The 19235-nt window shown below is 39.7% G+C and overlaps 1 protein-coding gene across 1 annotated transcript in view; it reads left to right on the forward strand.

Moving 5' to 3' along the window:
- The window catches only part of LOC143386344 (chromodomain-helicase-DNA-binding protein 1-like), a 162009-nt gene that overhangs the window by 10359 nt on the left and 132415 nt on the right, over window positions 1–19235 (forward strand). The window contains 10 exon segments of the mRNA XM_077108005.1: window positions 4525–4614; window positions 4616–4622; window positions 5998–6019; window positions 6325–6439; window positions 7222–7375; window positions 10682–10862; window positions 17028–17176; window positions 17904–18015; window positions 18018–18066; window positions 19014–19219. Coding sequence (XP_076964120.1) covers window positions 4525–4614; window positions 4616–4622; window positions 5998–6019; window positions 6325–6439; window positions 7222–7375; window positions 10682–10862; window positions 17028–17176; window positions 17904–18015; window positions 18018–18066; window positions 19014–19219 — 1085 coding nt within the window.

A 19235-nucleotide genomic window follows, 5' to 3' on the forward strand; every position in this document is an offset into this window, starting at 1 on the left:
GAAGAAGATGATATTTTTAACATCTAGTACTTACTGAGATTCACTGCTATAGTTTGGATCCTATATATCTCCCAAAGGCTCATATGTTAAAGTCTTGGTCCCCAGCATGAAACTGGTGAAAGTGTGTGGAACCTTTGAAAGGTGAGCCCTCATGGGATGTCTTCTGGTCATTCATTGAGGGTGTGTCCTTGGAATGGGTAGCAGGGATCCAGCCTCTTCCTCTTCTTTGCTCTCTATGTCCCAGCCTTGAGATAGCTGGCTTCCTCTGCCATGCCCTTCTGCCATGATGTGCTTAACAGCAAGGGAGCCAGCTGATGGTGGACTGACCCTCCAAATTTGTGAGCCAGAGTAAAACTTTTCTCTTTATAAACTCATTATCTCAGCTACTTGTCACAGTAGCAGAAAGCTGACCAACACATTCATTATGGGTTAATTATCTTTCTTTATATATTTTTTTTATTTATATATGACAGCGGAATGCATTGCAATTTATATAACATATATAGAGGATGTTTTTTTCATATCTCTGGTTGTTTACACAGTATATTCACACCATTCGTGTCTTCATATGTGTACTTTGGATAATAGTGTCCATCACATTCTATCATCATTTCTAACCCCATGCCCCCTCCCTTCCCCTCCAATCCCTCTTCCCTATCTAGAGTTCATCTATTCCTCCAATGCTCTCCCTCCCTACCCCACTAAGAATCAGCCTCCTTATATCAAAGAAAACATTCAGCATTTGGATTTTTGGGATTGGCTAACTTCACTTAGCATTATTCTCCAACTCCATCCATTTATCTGCAAATGCCATGATTTTATTCTCTTTTATTGCTGAGTAATATTTCATTGTGTATGTTTGCCACATTTTTTAATCCATTCATCTACTGAAGGGCATCTAGGTTGGCTCCACAGTTTAACTATTGTGAATTGTGCTGCTATAAACATTGATGTGGCTGTGTTCCTGTAGTATGCTGTTTTTAAGTCCTTTGAGTATAGACTGAGGCGTGGGATAGCTGGGTCGGATGGTAGTTCCATTCCCAGCTTTCCAAGGAATCTCCATACTGCTTTCCATATTGGCTACACCAATTGCAGTCCTACCAGCAGTGTACCTTTTCCCCCACATCCTCGCCAGCACTTATTGTTGTTTGTATCCATAATAGCTGCCATTCTGATTGGAGTGAGATGAAATCTTAGAGTACTTTTGGTTTTTATGTCTCTAATTGCTAGCGATGATGAACATTTTTTTCATATATTTATTGACTGATTGTATATCATCTTCTGAGAAGTGTCTGTTCAGGTCCTTGGCCCATTTATTGATTGGGTTGGTTATTTATTTATTTATTTATTTATTTTAGTGTTTAGCTTTTTGAGTTCTTTATATACCCTAAAGATTAGTGCTCTGTCTGATATGTGAGGGGGTAAAGATTTGCTCCCAAGATGTACACTCTCACAAATTGTTTCTTTTTCTGAGAAGAAACTTTTTAGTTTGAATCTGCCCCATTTATTGATTCTTGATTTTAATTCTGGCACCAAAGGAGTCTTATTAAGGAAGTTAGGGTTTACTTTTTCTTCTATTAGATCAGGGTCTCTGGTTTATTCCCAGGTCCTTGATCCATTTTGACTCGAGTTTTGTGCACGGTGAGAGATTGGGGTTTATTTCATTTTGCACGTGGATTTTCAGTTTTACCAGCACCATTTGTTGAAGAGTTTATCTTTTCTCCAGTGTGTGTTTTTGCTACCTTTGTCTAATATCAGATAATTGCAATTTTGTGGCTTAGTCTCTGTGCCCTCTATTCTGGTCTACCAGTCTGTTTTGGTGCCAATACCATGCTTTTTTTGTTACTATTGCTCTGTAGCATAGTTTAAGGTCTGGTATAGTGATGCCCCCTGCTTCACTCTTCCTGCTAAGGATTGCTTTAGCTATTCTGGGTCTCTTATCTTAGCAGATGAATTTCATGATTGCTTTTTTGTTTCTATGAGGAATGCCATTGGGATTTTGATTGGAATTGCATTAAATCTGTATACTGATTTTGGTAGTATGGTCATTTTGATAAAATATTAATTCTGCCTATCCTAGAGTGAGGTAGATCTTTCCATCTTCTAAGGCCTTCTTTGATTTCTTTCTTTAGGGTTCTATAATTTTCTTTATACAGATCTTTTACTTCTTTCCTTAAGTGGATTCCCAAGTTTTTGTGTGTGTTCTGGTGTTTTTGTTTTGTTTTGCTTTTGTTTTATTTTTGTTGTTCAGGTTTTGAGGTTATTGTGAATGAGATAGTTTTTCTCATTTCTTTCCAGAGGCTTTGTCACTGATATACAGAAATGCTTTTGACTTATGGGTGTTGATTTTGTATCCTGCTACATTCATTTATTTACTAGTTCTGGAAGTTTTCTGGTGGAACTTTTAGGGTCTTCTAGGTGTTGAATCGTATCATCATCAAATAATGCCAATTTGAGTTGTTTTTCCTATATGTATCCCTTTTGTTTCTTTCGTCTAATTGCTCTGGCCAGTGTTTCATGTACTGTGTTAAATAGAAGTGGTAAAAGGGGGCATCCCTGTCTTGTTCCAGCTTTTAGAGGGAATGCCTTCAATTTTTCTTTATTTAGAATGATGTTGGCCTGGGGCTTAGTGTAGAGAGCCTTTATGATTTTGAGATATGTTCCTGTTATCTTTAGTTTTTCTAGTGTTTTGAACATGAAGGAGTGCTGTATTTTGTCATATGCTTTTTCTGCCTCTATTGAGATGATCATATGATTCTTATCTTTAAGTCTATTGATGTGATGACTTACATTTATTGATTTCTGTTGTGTTGAACCAACCTTGCATCCCTGGGATGAATCCCACTTGATCATGGTGCACAATCTTTTTGATGTTTTTGTATTCCATTTGCCAGAATTTTATGAGAATTTTTGTATCTTGTTCATTAGAGATACTGGTCTGAAGTTTTCTTTTTTTGATATGTCTTTGCCTGGTTTTGGAATCAGGGTGATATTGGCCTCATAAAATGAGTTTGGAAGTGCTCCCTCTTTTTCTGTTTCCTGAAATAAATTAAGAGTATTGGTATTAGTTCTTCTTTAAAGGTCTTGTAGAACTTGGCTGTGTATCCATCCAGTCCTTGGCTTTTCTTGGTTGGTAGACTTCTGATAGTATCTTCTATTTCATCATTTGAAATTTTTTTTTTTAAAGAGAGAGGGAGAGAATTTTAATATTTATTTTTCAGTTCTCAGCAGACACAACATCTTTGTTTATATATGGAGCTGAGGATCGAACCCAGGCCACATGCAAGCCAGGCGAGCGCGATACCACTTGAGCCACATCTCCAGCCTATCATCATTTGAAATTGATCTGTTTAAATTGTGTATTTCATCCTGATTCAAATTAGGCAAATCATATGACTCTAGAAATTTGTCGATGCCTTTGAGGTTTTCTATTTTATTGGAGTACAAGTTTTCAACATCATTTCTGATTATCTTCCTGTATGTCTGTAGTGTCTGTCGTGGTATTGGAAAGAAGGCTTCCTTTTTGTAGGCCAACCTTTACACAGACGTTTGTTTTAATTTTTCAAGTATTGTCCTTCCTTACCCACTTTTTTGTTTGACACACTTAGTTTTACAAGTGCAAAAATAATGCAGTGGGATTCCATAATGTTTACCAATAAAATTAAAAACTTAAAAGTCTTAAAACGCCCACTGTATTATCTTTTGCATGATTTTCACATTTTTAAAAGGATATTCAATATTTATACCTTTTTCATTATTGTATTTTGCAGCTACTATTTATCATTTTATCACCTATTATTAGATAGTTTATTTTCATTTTTTGCTATTTTAAGTTAATGCATCTAGAATATCATCCGATCTTTTTCCATATTTTGGATTTTTTAAACAGCTTTCCACCAGTAGCATCTGTTAAAAATATGATTCTAGGACTGAAACTTCTTGAGAAATTTCTCTCATGACATACTATACTATAAACATGCTGTGGCAGCAGCCCCCAGTGACCTCCACGTTAACAAGTCCAGTGGCTGCATCATCCTGGACATCTCTGTGATCCTGTTCACCACTCTCCCGTTTTAAAGTCCTACTCCTTTAGCTGTGACATCACTGTCTCTTGATTTTTCTTATGGGTTTGAATATCTGCTCTGCCCTTATGATCTTGACCTAGTTACCTAGCCTTTCAGAGTTTTAGTGTCCTTGTTGGCACAATTATGGTTACTTGTCTTATTCTTTGGATTAAATTGCACATAAAGCCACAAGCACAATGTCTGGTACATAGTACAATATGATAAATGTATCCTTTCATTTTTGTCTATGGCTCCTTACTTTCTGCATAGATCTTTCTCATCTGAGGGGAAAACAGAGCACATGGTAGTAACCTTTCAAGATAGGAAGGTCACGATGCCAGGTATGCTTCTAACAGAGTGGGCTGTTAGTCTTCCTAACATGTCATAATCGTATAGTAAGATGTGGTTGTGAAATATGTTTGAGCTACACGAAACTGAAAGTTTGTATTTTCTCTCACAGCTTCTCCTGGAGTGTTCTTGTTGTGGATGAAGCCCACAGATTGAAAAGCCAAAGCTCTCTGCTGCATAAGACACTCTCAGAGGTAAACTCAAAGGATAGTCTTTGTTTTTACACACACCCCTTCCTTTTTTAATAGACTTTATTTTTTAGAGCAAGTTAGGTTTACAACAAAATTGAATAGAAGGTACAGAGAGTTCCCATATATCCCCTGCCCCTTTACAAGCCTAGCTTCCCCCATTCTCAGCCTCTCCCTGAAGAGAGATGTTAAAACTAATGAACCTACTTTGGCACCTCAGTGTCACCAGAGTCCGTAATGCTGGATTCACTCGCTGTTGTGTGTCCTGTGAGTTGGAACAACAGGCGATGGCATGTTTCCACCCTGTAGTATCATGCAGAGCGGGTTTCCTGGCTCAGAAATCCTATACCCATCTGTCCACCGTTCCTTCTCCCCTCTAACTCCCCTTTAAAACCACTTAGACTAGTCTATACAGAGCCAACTAAATGGAAACTTTATGATTATTATTATTTGTTCTAATTTGTAATATATGACAGCAGAATGCATTACAATTCAGATTACCCATATAGAGCACAATTGTTCCTATCTCTGGTTGTACACAAAATAGAGTTACACCATTCGTGTCTTCATACGAGTACTTCGGATAATGATGTCCATCTCATAAATTAAAACTTTTGTAGTCAGACTTCTGCAGAGCTAAATAAACCTGTTTTGGAGGGCAATGACAAAAGTAGTATTTAATATGGCTAATTACTATTCCTTTCTCTTGTTATCAAATGAGTCAGACCCTACCCCAATAAAATGCATTTTATTTTTGGAGATGTTTCAACTCTCTTTTGAGTGCTTTTAATTTTTCTCTTTTTTTTTTTTTACAAATAAAGATCTTATACTCCTGTCTGCAGTTGCAGATGCATTGGATATACCTTACGCCTCCCCCATGGAGGGCTCATGGTTTCAGAGGTCTTAGTCCATAGAAGGCCGACTCCATTCCTTGGAGCTCCAGGGGAGGCAGCATCATGGCAGGAGAGTGTGACTGAGGGCAGCAGCTCACATCGTGATCAGAAAGCAGAGAGAGAGACTCCACTGTCCAGATACAAAATATATACCCCTTAGCCATGTGCCTGGTGAACCCCTTCCTCCAGCCACACCCACCTGCCCCAGTTACCACTCAGTTAATCCCATTAGGCATTCATTCACTGATTAGGTTAAAGCCATTTACCAGTCATTTCTCCTCCAAACCTTCTTGCATTGTCTCACATGTGAGCTTTTGGAGGACACCACATCTAAACCATAACAGATGATACCTTTTTTTCATTTATTTTTATGTGGTGATGAGGAAGGAACCCAGTGCCTCACGTGTTCTATCACTTGTGTTCTGTCACTGAGCTATAACTGCAGCCCCCAGACCTCTTATTTTTGGAGCTGTTTTCTGAAAGAACTTGTGTCCTTATTCACAGACTGAAGCAAAATCCAATCAAGGTTTTCAAACAAATATTAAATGGCTTCACGCAATTAACTTAAGCATTCTTTTCTTTTGCTTACCTCTCTTTCTGTTATAGTTGATAATTAAATTTTCCCAGTTCACGCAATGAAAGGTGAGGTAGCACTTTGACCACTGTAGGGTGGTCAAAACCTGAATTTGGGGGCAGAAATGTCAGTTTGAAGGATGAAGCCAGTCATTTGGACTGATTTCAGATTTTCAGGATGACCCAGTCCTCCCTTGTGTGTTTCTAGTTCCTTATTTGTGTGTTGCTGATCATGCTCCTTTTTTGTATGGTTTTTAGGTGGAGTTGGCATGAACTTAACAGCAGCAGATACTGTTATTTTTTTTGACAGTGATTTTAATCCTCAAAATGACTTGCAGGCAGCTGCCAGAGCTCACCAAATTGGCCAGAACAAGTGAGTGAGTTAGACATTGGCACCTTTCTGCTCTGTTGGCTTGCAGCTGTGCACTGGGGAGGAAGGTGGACAGGGTAGTCCTGACAACAGTGCCACATTGGAGTTGAGAGACCACTGGGTTTGAACCCCGTTGTGCTGCTGGCTTGTAGAGTCATGTTGGGGGATCGGTGGTCACATGATCAGTTCAGACTCACTTTGTTGAACAGTTAAATTCCAAAATGATTAGAAAAAACTTATAATTTATTTAGTTCATGTTTCTCATGATAGATCCTAATTCAGTTTAAAAATGAAGTTAAAGCCAGTGGGTGCACATGCCTGTAATCATTATCAGCATGGGAGACTCAAGATGGAAGATCAAGTTTAAAGCCAACCTTGCAACTTACCTAAACCCTGTATCAAAACTTTTTTTTTAAGGCTAGGATATAACTTCATGGTAAAGCTCCCCTGGGTTGGGTTCCCAGTACCATAAAGAGGAAACAAAGTTGTGTTCAGCTACCCTTTGACTTGAGGTAACATGCCTGCCAGGGGTTATCCTGGCTACAGATGTAGGCCCAATAGTGGTCACTTCATCTTCCTTCCTCTTACTCTTTTGGGGAAAAGTTCAGAAAGAAGTTGAGGCCAGATTTCTCTAACAAATGATCAGGTCCCCATGAGCAGTGTTCTTTTCATTGTTCCCTGTGTGTGGCATTTGGTTCTGCTTCCTTTTAGGTGTATCTTCCTGGCATGCTTTTTTCCCCAGCTTTGCAGACTCATAACACTGCTCTCATTTGACTCCCGTACAGGGCTGTGGAAGTGATCCGGCTGATTGGACGAGACACTGTGGAAGAAATAGTTTATAGGAAAGCAGCCTCCAAACTGCAGCTCACCAACACAAACATAGAAAGAGGCCATTTTACTCTGGGAGCCCAGAAACCTTTGGCTGATACTGACCTCCAGGTAAAATGTGTTCTTTTTAGAGTCTCATGATTTATAACCAGCACTCTCTGTGGATGAGAATGCAAATAAAAAGGACCAGCATTAACCACCCATTGTTGCAAATTACACATTTTTTTCATTGGCCTAATTCTCACCCTCTCAGTACCTAACTACATGCAAGGTGCCATACTAGCTAAAACTGAGGGTGGCATTTAAAGGCAGAGAAAATAGAATAAAGAGAATGAGCTTTGAACCATCTAACTTGGATTGAAATTCACATCTTATCCCTTATTGGATGTATGACTTTGAGCATAAACTGAACATCATGGATTAATCTCTTCATGGCTTCTAAAGATGAGTGTGCCACGAGTTACCTCAGAGAGAATTTGTTTGACGTTCTTTTTTTTTCTTCCTTTTTTTTTAATCCGTGATGATTAGTTCCATACCTCCTCCTTAATCCCAGACCCTTTGAGTAGTGACTTACAGTACTCATTCCATACTCAGAGATGAGTGAACAAGATTAGGAATTCAAAATTATGCCATAGGATATAGGGGTGAAAGCACTAGAGTTAATTTGCTTGAAGATGGAAAAATTAGATGGGAGTCAGATGCTGGCTTAGAATATCCTAGAGAGCTCTCTTTTGGTAGGAGGCCTTTGAGATAAAATTGAACCTATATTATAACATATCCCAGGTCCTTTTGAGGGATTAGAGGCAGAGAGATCAACCCCTAGTATCTAGCATGATTCAGGCATGAAGAGAGTAATAAATGTCTGACAAAAGGTAGTAGCTGTGGGAAGGTCTGCTGTAGGAAACTGCAGAGAAATGACAGGAGTTGGCTCTTGTTTTGAGGCAGGCAGTGATAGAGAGCAAGTTCAAAGATGAGAGTAGAAAGTAGGAAGATAGGGATAGAAATTAGAAAGATGAAAATAATGTAGGCTTTAGTCAACAGAGTTTGTATTAAAAATCAATATAAATTATTGTTAGAGGGAGACTCAGAAGAGAAAGGAATTAGAAAAGTTTGCAAGAAAAACCAGGCTTTAAAAGGATCAGCTTATCAAACAAAAAATTCAAGAGGTATGTGAAAGGGGAAAAATTACACAGTATCACAAGCAGAATTATCGAATTCACAACCAGCCCACGCATGAGTTAAAAATGGCAATTTTCTCACATCTGTATCTTTACACATCAGTATTGGAGACAGGGATGGTGCTGTTTTTGTTAGGGAGTCATTGACCTGCAGGAAAGGGTCACAGATTTGGGGGTACTAGAACCTGAAAGAAGAACCCTAGGTTTTGTTTGTTTGCTTGATTTTTGTTTTTCTTAGAGAGTAACTGTGGAGTCTTTGGCCTTTTCTGTTTTGAGTCTTCTGCATGCTCATCTGTCATGGTGGCCGGGCAGGCTGTGCATTTTATTTTCACACTATTGAAGAGGCAATTTCAAATGGAAGGTGAAGGATTGAGAGAGAGGTACGTGTACACTGTAGGTGTCTAAATACACTTCTTTACAGGACCTTGGGGGAGGAGCTCATCGTGGGCTGTTGTGAAGGCACAGGCATCAGGAGTTAGAGGAGATGATTCTCAGATGCTCCACGCTTCCCCAGTGGAGGGAGCTCCAGGCATTCAATCAGGGGTTTCCCTGTGACATTGGCTGCTAGCACATCATTGTGAAATGCACAGGCACAAACTCTGCCATGGGACCAGATCCTTGTGCCAGTACAAACTATTGGCTGTGGGAGAGGACCTTGGTGTGACTTCCTGCCCAGGCCATGGCAAGAGATCACATTCTGGTTCTGTCTTGATTCTTTCCTCCCCACCAGACTGTGAGTTATTTATGGTTGCCAAGAACAAGGGTGATAACTCACTGCCTTGTCTCAAAATACAGCAGGACATTTTTTAAGTTATTAAAAGAATCTAATAGTAAAAGACGTGGTTCTGGTTTGACAGATCTAAGCAGTATAGAGCAGTGAAGGCCTGAAAAAGGAAAGCAGGTTCCTTGTCTTACCAGGAGAACACAGCAGAAACAGAGAGCAGATAAAGATGTGGTGAGCACTTATTGAATGCTTACTGTGTGCTAAGCATGTGTGACGCGCACTTTTTCCAGTTGTTTCAGAAGAAGAATAACAAAAAAATGAGATAGACGTCTTTATCTACATCTTAAGAAATTTTCCAAACATCAGGTTCATGGCTCTAATCCGAGCACTCTTTAACTTCCAACTACATGCTCTTAGTTACTGTAATAAAGTGGTTTTCATTTAAAAAATGGGTAGTTCCTTAAAGACACTTTGTGAGTGAGCAGTAGCGAGGGAAGCCAGGAGACTTAGTCCAAGGAGTGGAAGGGGGAAGGGTCCCAGTATGGACTGAGCCTCATCATAAATACTTGGCTTTCTTCTGTTTTGGGTGCTAAATGCCAAAGCCATTTGGCTTGGTTATAAATATAGGTACATCAAGGTTAAATATAAATATATCAGGTGTGGTTTTGCTTAGTTTTTGTCATAGTTTTCATCTCAGGTATTTTCAAGCTGAAGTTTCCAAATTACAGAATAGGCAATCTAGAGATAACTAACCAAATCTAAAAGGGCAGAATGAAAATGAAGTCCCATGATGTGGATACCAATTGGTTCAGAATTCCTAAGAGAGAGTACTTAGGGAGGCGGAGAGTTGCAGGTAGCAAGTGAAGCCAGGTAACATATCTAAGAGTCTGGTTCCTGCAGCCATAGGAAGTAGGCTGAGTCTGTCCCCTAGGGGGAGCAAGAGGGTAGGATGGGGAGTGCCCCAGGACTTTCCAGGGAGATTGAAATTGAGAAAGGCCTGGGGTCTGGTGATCAGGGTGGTCATGGTTTTGCCAAAGTGGGTACCGTAAAGCACTGTGGTAGCAAAGCGGCTTGGCAAGGACAGGTGGCAGCTCATGGTGAGATGAGGTGTTCAGTGGCACCTTCTCTTTAGGGTTAGTTTGGCAGTGGGAGAGGTAAGAAGGTATCCAGCAGGGTCTCTGACTTCTCTCGACTACTGGAAGTGCCTGTAGAAAATGCTGGTGAGAGTGCTAGAGAAGATGCTGGGGATCATCTTATCTGCCCCCACTCCTCAAAAAAATTGGAGGCCAAAAAGTTTTTTTGGTATCGTAAATAATTGTCAAAGTCAACATCTCTGATCATCATTCATCACCTCTCTGCTTATTCCTCATCCAACTCCAGAACAGCCTGGCAGGTGTCATTTGTGATGGAAGAGAAGAAAGTCCGTCAGGGGGTCATTTAGACACTTAGCGAGTCACACATCCTCACCTGTGTTTTCATGAGAACTAACTGGATCTCTCGTTTTCTTCATTCAAGTTGAGTGACATACTGAAATTCGGCTTGGATAAACTGCTGTCTTCTGAGGGGAGCACCCTGGAGGAGGTAGACCTGGAGTCCATCCTGGGAGAGACAGAAAATGGCCAGTGGGCCTCTGGTGCCCTGCCTGCAGCTGGAGGAGGGATCAGAGAGCAGGAGGAAGGAAGTGAGTTGGGCTTAGGTGAGCCAATGACTCCGTCACCTCAGGGTGTGAGTGAGATGCGTCCCCACGGGAAGTCCTGTGTCTTGCCCCGGGGACCTCTCTTTCCTACCCAGCCCTGTAGTCATCTGTGACATTCTTAAGGCTTCCTGGTCCAAGAACTGCCAGAGTAATCGTTGTTCCCTTGAAGCTGGACTTTGAATCCAAGGAATGATATTAATGTTTATGGTCCTGTCAGTCTCAAGGATTAAATTTGAACCTTTTCTCCCTTGATGCAGACATCTTCTCTGGAGTTTATTTGGTGAAACCTGCTATCTTTATGATGGTGCTTTGCACAGTGATTCCTCTTCTCAATAGTTGAATGTTTTTTAAATTGCAACTAATATTTATGGACATTTATTGTGTTCATCAACAGTACTGACTATGTCATGTGCTTTAGGTCTTTTAAGACCCATGAGGTGGGGGCTCGGGTCGTGGCTCAGCGGTAGAGCACTCACCTCACATGTGCAAGGGCCTGGGTTCGATCCTCAGCACCACATAAAAACAGAAGTAAAATAAAGGCATTGTGTCCAACTTCAACTAAAAAAATAAATATTAAAAAAAAAGACCCATGAGGTGTAGGAGATAATTTTGTCTTCCTTTTTCTTTTTTCCCGAATTTGGTCAATATCTTTTTTTTTTTAAGTTGTAGATAGATAGCATGCCCTTATTTTATTTTTTTAATGTGGTGGTTAAGGATCGAGCCCAGTGCCTCACACATGCTGAGCAAGCACTCTGCCACTGAACTACAGCCTTAGCCCCAATATTTATCTTTTTGTCCATTTTCTGTTCTGAAATATTTGAATTTCAGACTTGAAAGGGGTTTTGTTTTGTTTTTTCTTTTTCTCATGATCATTTTTAAAATGTCTGTTCTCCTGTATCAGCAACAGGGAGTCAATATGGGCTGGTGTGAAAGGGTTTTTACTGATCTTTTTTTAAAACTTTTTATTCATATATGATAATTCTTATTATACATATAGAGCACAATTTTTCATATCTCTGATTGTGTACACAGTATATTCACACCCAGTTCGTGTATTCATACCTGTACTTTGGATAATAATTATCACATTCCACCATCATTAATAACCTCATGCCTCCTCCCTTCCCCTCCAACCCCTCTGCCCTATCTAGAGCTTGTTGTTACTCCCATCTCCCACTCTCTATCCCACTATGAATCAGCCTCCTTATATCAAAGAAAATATTCTGCATTTGGTTTTGGGGGATTGGCTAACTTAGCATTATCTTTTCTAACTCCATCCATTTACCTGAAAATGCCATGATTTTATTTTTTTTTATTGCTGAGTAATATTCCATTATGTGTGTGTGTGTGTGTGTATACATACACACACACATGCACACATACACCACAGTTTTTAATCCATTCATCTATTGAAGGGCATCTAAGTTGGTTCCACAGTTTAGCTATTGTGAATTGTGCTGCTATAAATATTGATGCAGCTGTGTCCTGTAGTATGCTGTTTTTAAGTCCTTTGGGTATAGATGGAGGAGAGGGACAGCTGGGTCAGATGGTGGTTTCATTCCCAATTTTCCAAGTAATCTCCATACTGCTTTCAATATTGGCTGCACCAATTTGCAGTCCTATCAGACTGCAACACTTAGAGTGGTTTTGATTTGCATCTCTCTAATTGCTAGTAATGATGAACATTTTTTCATGTATTTGTTGACTGATTGTATATTATCTTCTGAGAAGTGTCTGTTCAGGTCCTTGGCCCATTTATTGATTGGGTTATTTGTTTTTTTGGTGTTTAGCTTTTGAGGTTCTTTATATACCCTAGAGATTAGTGCTCTATCTGATGTGTGAGGGGTAAAGATTTGCTCCCAAGATGTAGGCTCTCTATTCACCTCACAGATTTGTTTCTTTTGCTGAGAAGAAACTTTTTAGTTTGAGTCCATCCCATTTATTGATTCTTGATTTTAATTCTGGCACCAGAAGAGTCTTATTAAGGAAGTTGGAGCCTAAGCCCACATGATGGAAATTAGGGTCTACTTTTTCTTCTATTAAACGCAGAGTCTCTGGTTTTATTCCCAGGTCCTTGATCCATTTTGAGTTGAGTTTTGTGCATGGTGAGAGATAGGGGTTTAATTTCTTTTTGTTGCATATGGATTTCCAGTTCTCCCAGCACCATTTGTTGAAGATGCTATCTTTTCTCTAGTGCATGTTTTTGGTACCTTTTTCTAATATAAGATAATTGTAGTTTTGTGGGTTAGTCTCTGTGTCCTCTGTTCTGTACCATTGGTCTACCAGTCTGTTTTGGTGCCAATACCATGCTGTTTTTGTTACTATTGCTCTGTAGTATAGTTTAAGGTCTGGTATAGTGATGCCACCTGCTTCACTCTTCCTGCTAAGGATTGCTTTAGCTATTCTGGGTCTCTTATTTTTCCAGATGAATTTTGTGATTGTTTTTTCTATTTCTATGAGGAATATCATTGGGATTTTGGTTGGAATTGCATTAAATCTGTATAGCGCTTTTGGAAGTATGGTCATTTTGATAATATTAATTCTGCCTATCCAAGAGCAAGGTAGATCTTTCTATCTTCTAAGGTCTTTTTTGATTTCTTTCTTTAGGGTTCTGTAATTTTCATTATATAGATCTTTCACCCTTACTGACCTTCTTAATTTAAGAGTTCCTTCTAGCCTGGCACAGTGGTGCACACCTGTAATCCTGGTGACTCCAGAAGCTGAGGATCGTGAGTTCAAAGCCAGCCTCAGCAAAAGTGAGGCACTCAGTGAGAACCTGTCTCTATAAAATACAAAATAGGGCTGGGGTGTGGCTCGGTGGCTCATGCCCCTGAGTTCAATCCCCAGTACCTCCCTCCCCACCCCACCCCACCCCACCCAAGAAAAAGAGTTCTTTCTCCCATCAATACAGAGAAGCACACTGGCTTCAGTAGGGTGCTTCCTTTACTGGTAGGGAAGGGGCTGGGCGAGGCTTTTGGTTTTGTCCTTCTGAATTTTCTCCCATTGCTTCTCTCTTTCTCCCTGCCATAGACTGTTGAAGGCTGTCTGCATTACCTCTTTCTCACCCGAGAGCAGAGCGCCCCCAGATGTCTGACTGCATCTCCTTCCAGCCCTTCCTTTGAATTCCTAAGCAGCCACTGCTCTGAACTACCAATCTCAGATGTCCTCATTGCTCTCCCTTCCTGGGGTGACCTCATTCTGGAGGATGAACTTTATCTGTCTGGAACTGCTAGAGCTCCACTGTCCTGCTCCTGTGCAAATTCTGTCTGCCTCCCCAGACCAGTGAGGGCTTCAGAGCTCAGCTGGTTTGGGATGTTCATTCTCTGTTTACCTTCAAGTGGAAGTTTATAGTAGTTCCCGACTCCTAATTTTTTGGTAGGCTTAGATTAGGGGTGGTTTGATTATCCTTGTTGGCTGGTGTGGTTTTTATGGAATATATGGAGAATTCAAAATCTAGGCAACTCGCATTATTTTACAAAACATAGTTCTTGGACTTTTCTTGTGTTTTATCTTAAAAATTCGTTATGATAGTATCACATTTATATTCTTCAAGAACTCTTTCTTGTTCTCAGCTTGTTGTTTTAGTCGTATCCTATTCCCATTTCAAGGATATAATATCCTCCCCGAGGACATTTATTGTAGCTTTTTAAAATATATCTCAGGGAGGATATTTATTATATCTTTTCAAAAAGTGTTACCCTGCCCACTGTATTATCTCTTTTTCCTCCATTTGCTTTTCCTTCTTCTTCTTCTTTTTAAAAATTTTGTTTTGGAGTCTCTTGTTCTTGTTAGCAGTTTACCTGAAACATCTGGTGTCCTGTCTGATCAGGGTGCTGGTGAAATGCCCCAAAGCTGACAGGCAGCTCTGTTGTGAACAGGTGGGCGGCCTTTGGGCCTCATGCCAACAGCACTGGTTAGCAAGCTAGCTTTTGCACTGGGGGAGCTTTTCAGACAGCCAGATTTGAAGATTTCACTGGACAACTCATCATATCCTAAGACGAGTCCTATACCATTACAGTGAAATTGTTGGTTTAAATTGGAAAGACAGGGAGGTGAGGGCTCATGGTGCTCCTGGTGTTTGGTGTGCGGATCCTCTCTGTTCCTCCATACTGTGGTGCCTGTGCTTGTGCGTCTGAGTTTTTGGAGGACTGAAAGGGTTCCTGCAGTCAGCCCCAGCTAGATACCAGTGTTTTGGTTCCACAGCTCTTCTGAATCTGTTGTTCTCTTCTTACCCACTTTTTATCTTCCAAAGAATTCATGCACTGTTTCATCTACCATTGCCTCATATCTTTTTAGAAATCTGTGTATTGTCCTTTAGCTGTTTCAGGTGAGAGAAAAAATAGATATGTGTGTGGTCATATTTTTAAGTTGTATTTGATTACCTTAGTACCAAGTTTCCACCCTTTTCTATACTCATCTAGATTGACTTTATTTACTAGAACAAAATAAAATTGCAGTGTTTTCAGAAAGATAATTATATATCTCAGTCTACCTACAAAAAAATTACATTTTTGCAGACTGTTTAACTGTTGGATTCTCTAGTTGGATTAAAATTTGGAATGTTGTCTTCGATGACTGTCTTGATTCTCTTTGTGGTAGATGGTTCTTCTGGCAGAACCCAGATGAGGGTCTAGACCTGTGGGCTCCAGCTGCCTCTTCGAAACAGAGTGAAGACATAAAGCATGGTTAAAAATAACAAAGGAATATGAAAGAGGAGTAGTTAGAGCAGCCCATTCACAATTAACTATAAAGTAAGGTAGCTTTATCTTTAATGCCAAGTTTTCTAAAAAGCACAGTTATATGGTAAGCTGAGAATTTCATGCAGTATGATACTACATAATGTTGATCATAATTGAAACTTCTCAGCCCTTTATGTTTTTTCCACTTGTTGATAGAGTGCCTCTTTGAGAGCCCCCTGCTGATTTAATTAGCAAATGCCAATTAGAATTATGGCTGGTTAGATTTGGGTACAAGTGTGAAGCAGTTGATCTCTTGAGAATGAAAATGTTTTGCTTTCATACTCTCTGGGGAAAACATACTTGTAGCTGATTTCATAATGCTGTGAAAATACATTATTTGGTAACATGTGCTATTACATACATTTTACTTTTGACTTATTATCCTACCTGTCTGTGTTTACTGGTCTTGGCTGGTTATCACTTGATTCATGATCTTGGCAGACCACCTAGCCTCATTGGGCCTTAGTGTCTTCATCTGTAAAATGGTGCTATTAATGTCTGCTTTACTCTTTTACACAGCTGAAAAAATCAAATGTGATACTAGATGTGAAATTGCTCTGATAGCATAAAGTGCTACTTAAGAATATTCTATTGGCTGGGGGTGCTGCTCAGTGTTAGAGCTCTTGCCTAGCATTTGTGAGTCCCTGGGTTTGATCCCCAGCACTGCAAAAATTAAAGAAAGAAAAAAGATTATACTACTGTTCTTATTGTTTTTGCCATGATTATTTGCAAGCTTTTTTCTACTTTTCCATACACACTAATCTACTGAAAAGAACATATTGATATTAGAATTAGAAAAACCTGCCATGTTCATTTTGTAGCAGAAAGAGTTGGAACCATGTAATCCCTGTGTGAGTCTCAGTTTCCCCTTTCATAAGTGGGGTTAGCTATAACATGATTGATGTAAAAAACATGAAGATGCTTTGTGAGATCTGTAAAGAATATTATAAATCCAAGGGATTATTTTTTTGTGATTTTTTTTTTCATTTTCTCATAGAATTTCCACTTGTTCCTTTTAATATTATAGAAAAAGCGAAAAAAGAGTATTAAAAGTGTGTTTGGGATTAAAAAGTAGAGATTTTATTAGTGGTTCTTAAAAGTCAGTGAGATTTACACTGGGAATAGTTGTGGAATGAATGAGTGATTTGAGACTCAGCAGGGTAGAGGGATCCAGCAGAGATTCCCATATCATCTTGGATAGACCCAAAAGGGTTTTAAGCCAATGCTCTATCCTTTGAAAAGGAAACATGTGTAGAACCCAAACTTTTCAGTGTAATGCAACAGGAAATGGAATGCCTTCATCACAAGCTGGTCTTTGCCCTTTAGAGTAAGGGTTGTTCTCTTATTCTCCTAGTTATTGCTTTGAATAGCATTAACCTGTCTTTCAATGTCTTAACATTTCTCACTTTGTGTTTTATGTTCTTAGAAAGTCATAGGTACTTATTCGAAGGTAAAGATTATTCTAAAGAGCCCAGTAAGGAAGACAGAAAATCATTTGAACAACTGGTGAATCTTCAGAAAACCCTTTTGGAGAAAACAAGTCAAGAAGGCCGGTTACTCCGAAATAAAGGCAGTGTAAGAGCTGTTAATTTGTGTGAAATCATAATTCCAAAAAATTATATCTTAGGATGATTTGTTAAGAAATAAGTGTCTGTTAAAATATAGCAAAGTATCTGAACCCTATATAAAAATCTAGTATAAAAAACATTAACAAGCTGAGTATACTATACCATTTAATACAGGTAAAAGTAGGCCTGTCCCTCTTCTAAGCCACCCTAAAGGGATCACCATGTTACATCAAAATACCATATCCTGCTGTTGATAATCATGACCCTGTTTCATTAAGAGATGATGGCAGTCATAACCGATACATGTAATGTTCACAGTATTTTGTGCTTAAAAAGTATTTTCTAAATGTTAGCTATCATTAAGATAATCATGCTAAAATACTGTATTAAAAGGAATTGTACTTTTGTAGAAAGATTTGTGTTAAAATTATTTAAACTTTAAATGCCATCCTACGGTGTATGCTTTCAATCAAAGAAAAAATAAGCACCTTATTACTAATGAGATGAATCAAAATGACTAGCAGCCATGCTAGTGCTTTGCGTGCCGTGCCAGTGCGATGCAAAATATGAATGTTAAATTGGATTACCTGGCGGCCAGTGCCCACCACACAGGGATGCTGTGCTCTGTGAGATCCCACACGAGTCACCTCTGTGGAGTGTGCTTCAGGGTGAAGGAGACGTGAGAGGATAGGACGTCTCTGACCTTCTGGGCTGTGGTCCTGTCTTTCCCACAGGTTCTTATCCCAGGCCTAGTGGAGGGGTCCACCAAAAGGAAGCAGATTCGGAGCCCAGAAGAACTGGAGGAAATACAGAAAAGAAGACAAGAAGCAGCAGCCAAGAGAAAGAGATAATAGAGGAAAAGAAGAGGGCAAAGGAAGAGGCTGAACATAAGAAAAAGTATGTCCATAAAGTACTGTGGTTTCCAGTGACGTAAGTCTCATCTCCTCTGCTGGATTGTGGAGAAGGGTAGGATATTCATATGGGAAATTTAATATTTTTTAAGAGAGAGAGAGAATTTTTTAATATTTATTTTTTAGTTTTTGGTGGATTCAACATCTTTATTTTATTTTTATGTGGTGCTGAGGATTGAGCCCAGCGCCCCGTGCATGCCAGGCAAGCGCGCTACTGCTTGAGCCATATCCCCAAGCCCTTAATATATTTTTGATGGAAAAAAAGTATGTCTGTGTTACTAACCAAGCTGAGGATCACAGTTGGCAAAAGATTCCACAATTGAACATCACTTAAAAATTCAAAAAAGTATCAACCTGGTAGTTCCTGTTGGTAACAGAATACTTTTTTTTTTTTTGGATTAGGGATTGAACCTGGGACACTCTACCACGATCTACTTCCCCAGTTCTTTTTATTTTTCGTTTTGAGCCAGCTCTCACTGAGTTATCCAGGTGGCCTCTAACTTGTGATCCTCTTGCCTCAGCTTCCGGAGTAGCTAGGATCGCAGGTGTGCACCACCACGCCTGACTCCACAGAACACTTTTTCCAAGATTTAGCTTTAACGTTGAGTCCACTTTAGTGAGAAGTCTTGAGTACCTAAAGCAGAGAAACAAGAAATTCTAAAGATTTTATTATAGTTGACAAGGAATTGTTTATTTGAACAGTCTCTTTTAGTCATGTACTTAAAAACAGGGACATTTGGTGGCTGCTCAGTATTGAAGTGTAATCAAGAAACAGTTGGGCTGATCACTAAAACTTGTTTATTCACAGTTGAGCAGAAAACTTCAGTCGGTGAGTTTGTGATTGCATCTCACTTGGCAGTTACTGTTTGGAATAGCAGTGCAGAATGTGCTCAAAGGAGAGGTCACTTTTCTCTTCTCTCTGGCCTATTGAAGGGTGGCTTGGTGGAAGTCCAACAACTAGCAGTCCTTCTGCCTGCCCTCTGAGGAGAGTGAGCCTGAAGACCTGGAGGATGAGGAAGACAGGGGTGCTGCCAAGCTGGGCTGCGAAGACCCAGACCCAGCCTCCATCAAGTACGTCATCGGTGACATCACACACTCTCAGGCCCAGGCTGAGGATGCCTTCATTGTGCATTGTGTAGGTACAAGAAGTGGTGT

The sequence above is a fragment of the Callospermophilus lateralis genome, unplaced genomic scaffold (assembly GCF_048772815.1).
Source record: "Callospermophilus lateralis isolate mCalLat2 unplaced genomic scaffold, mCalLat2.hap1 Scaffold_109, whole genome shotgun sequence".
Taxonomy (NCBI): Eukaryota; Metazoa; Chordata; class Mammalia; order Rodentia; family Sciuridae; genus Callospermophilus; species Callospermophilus lateralis.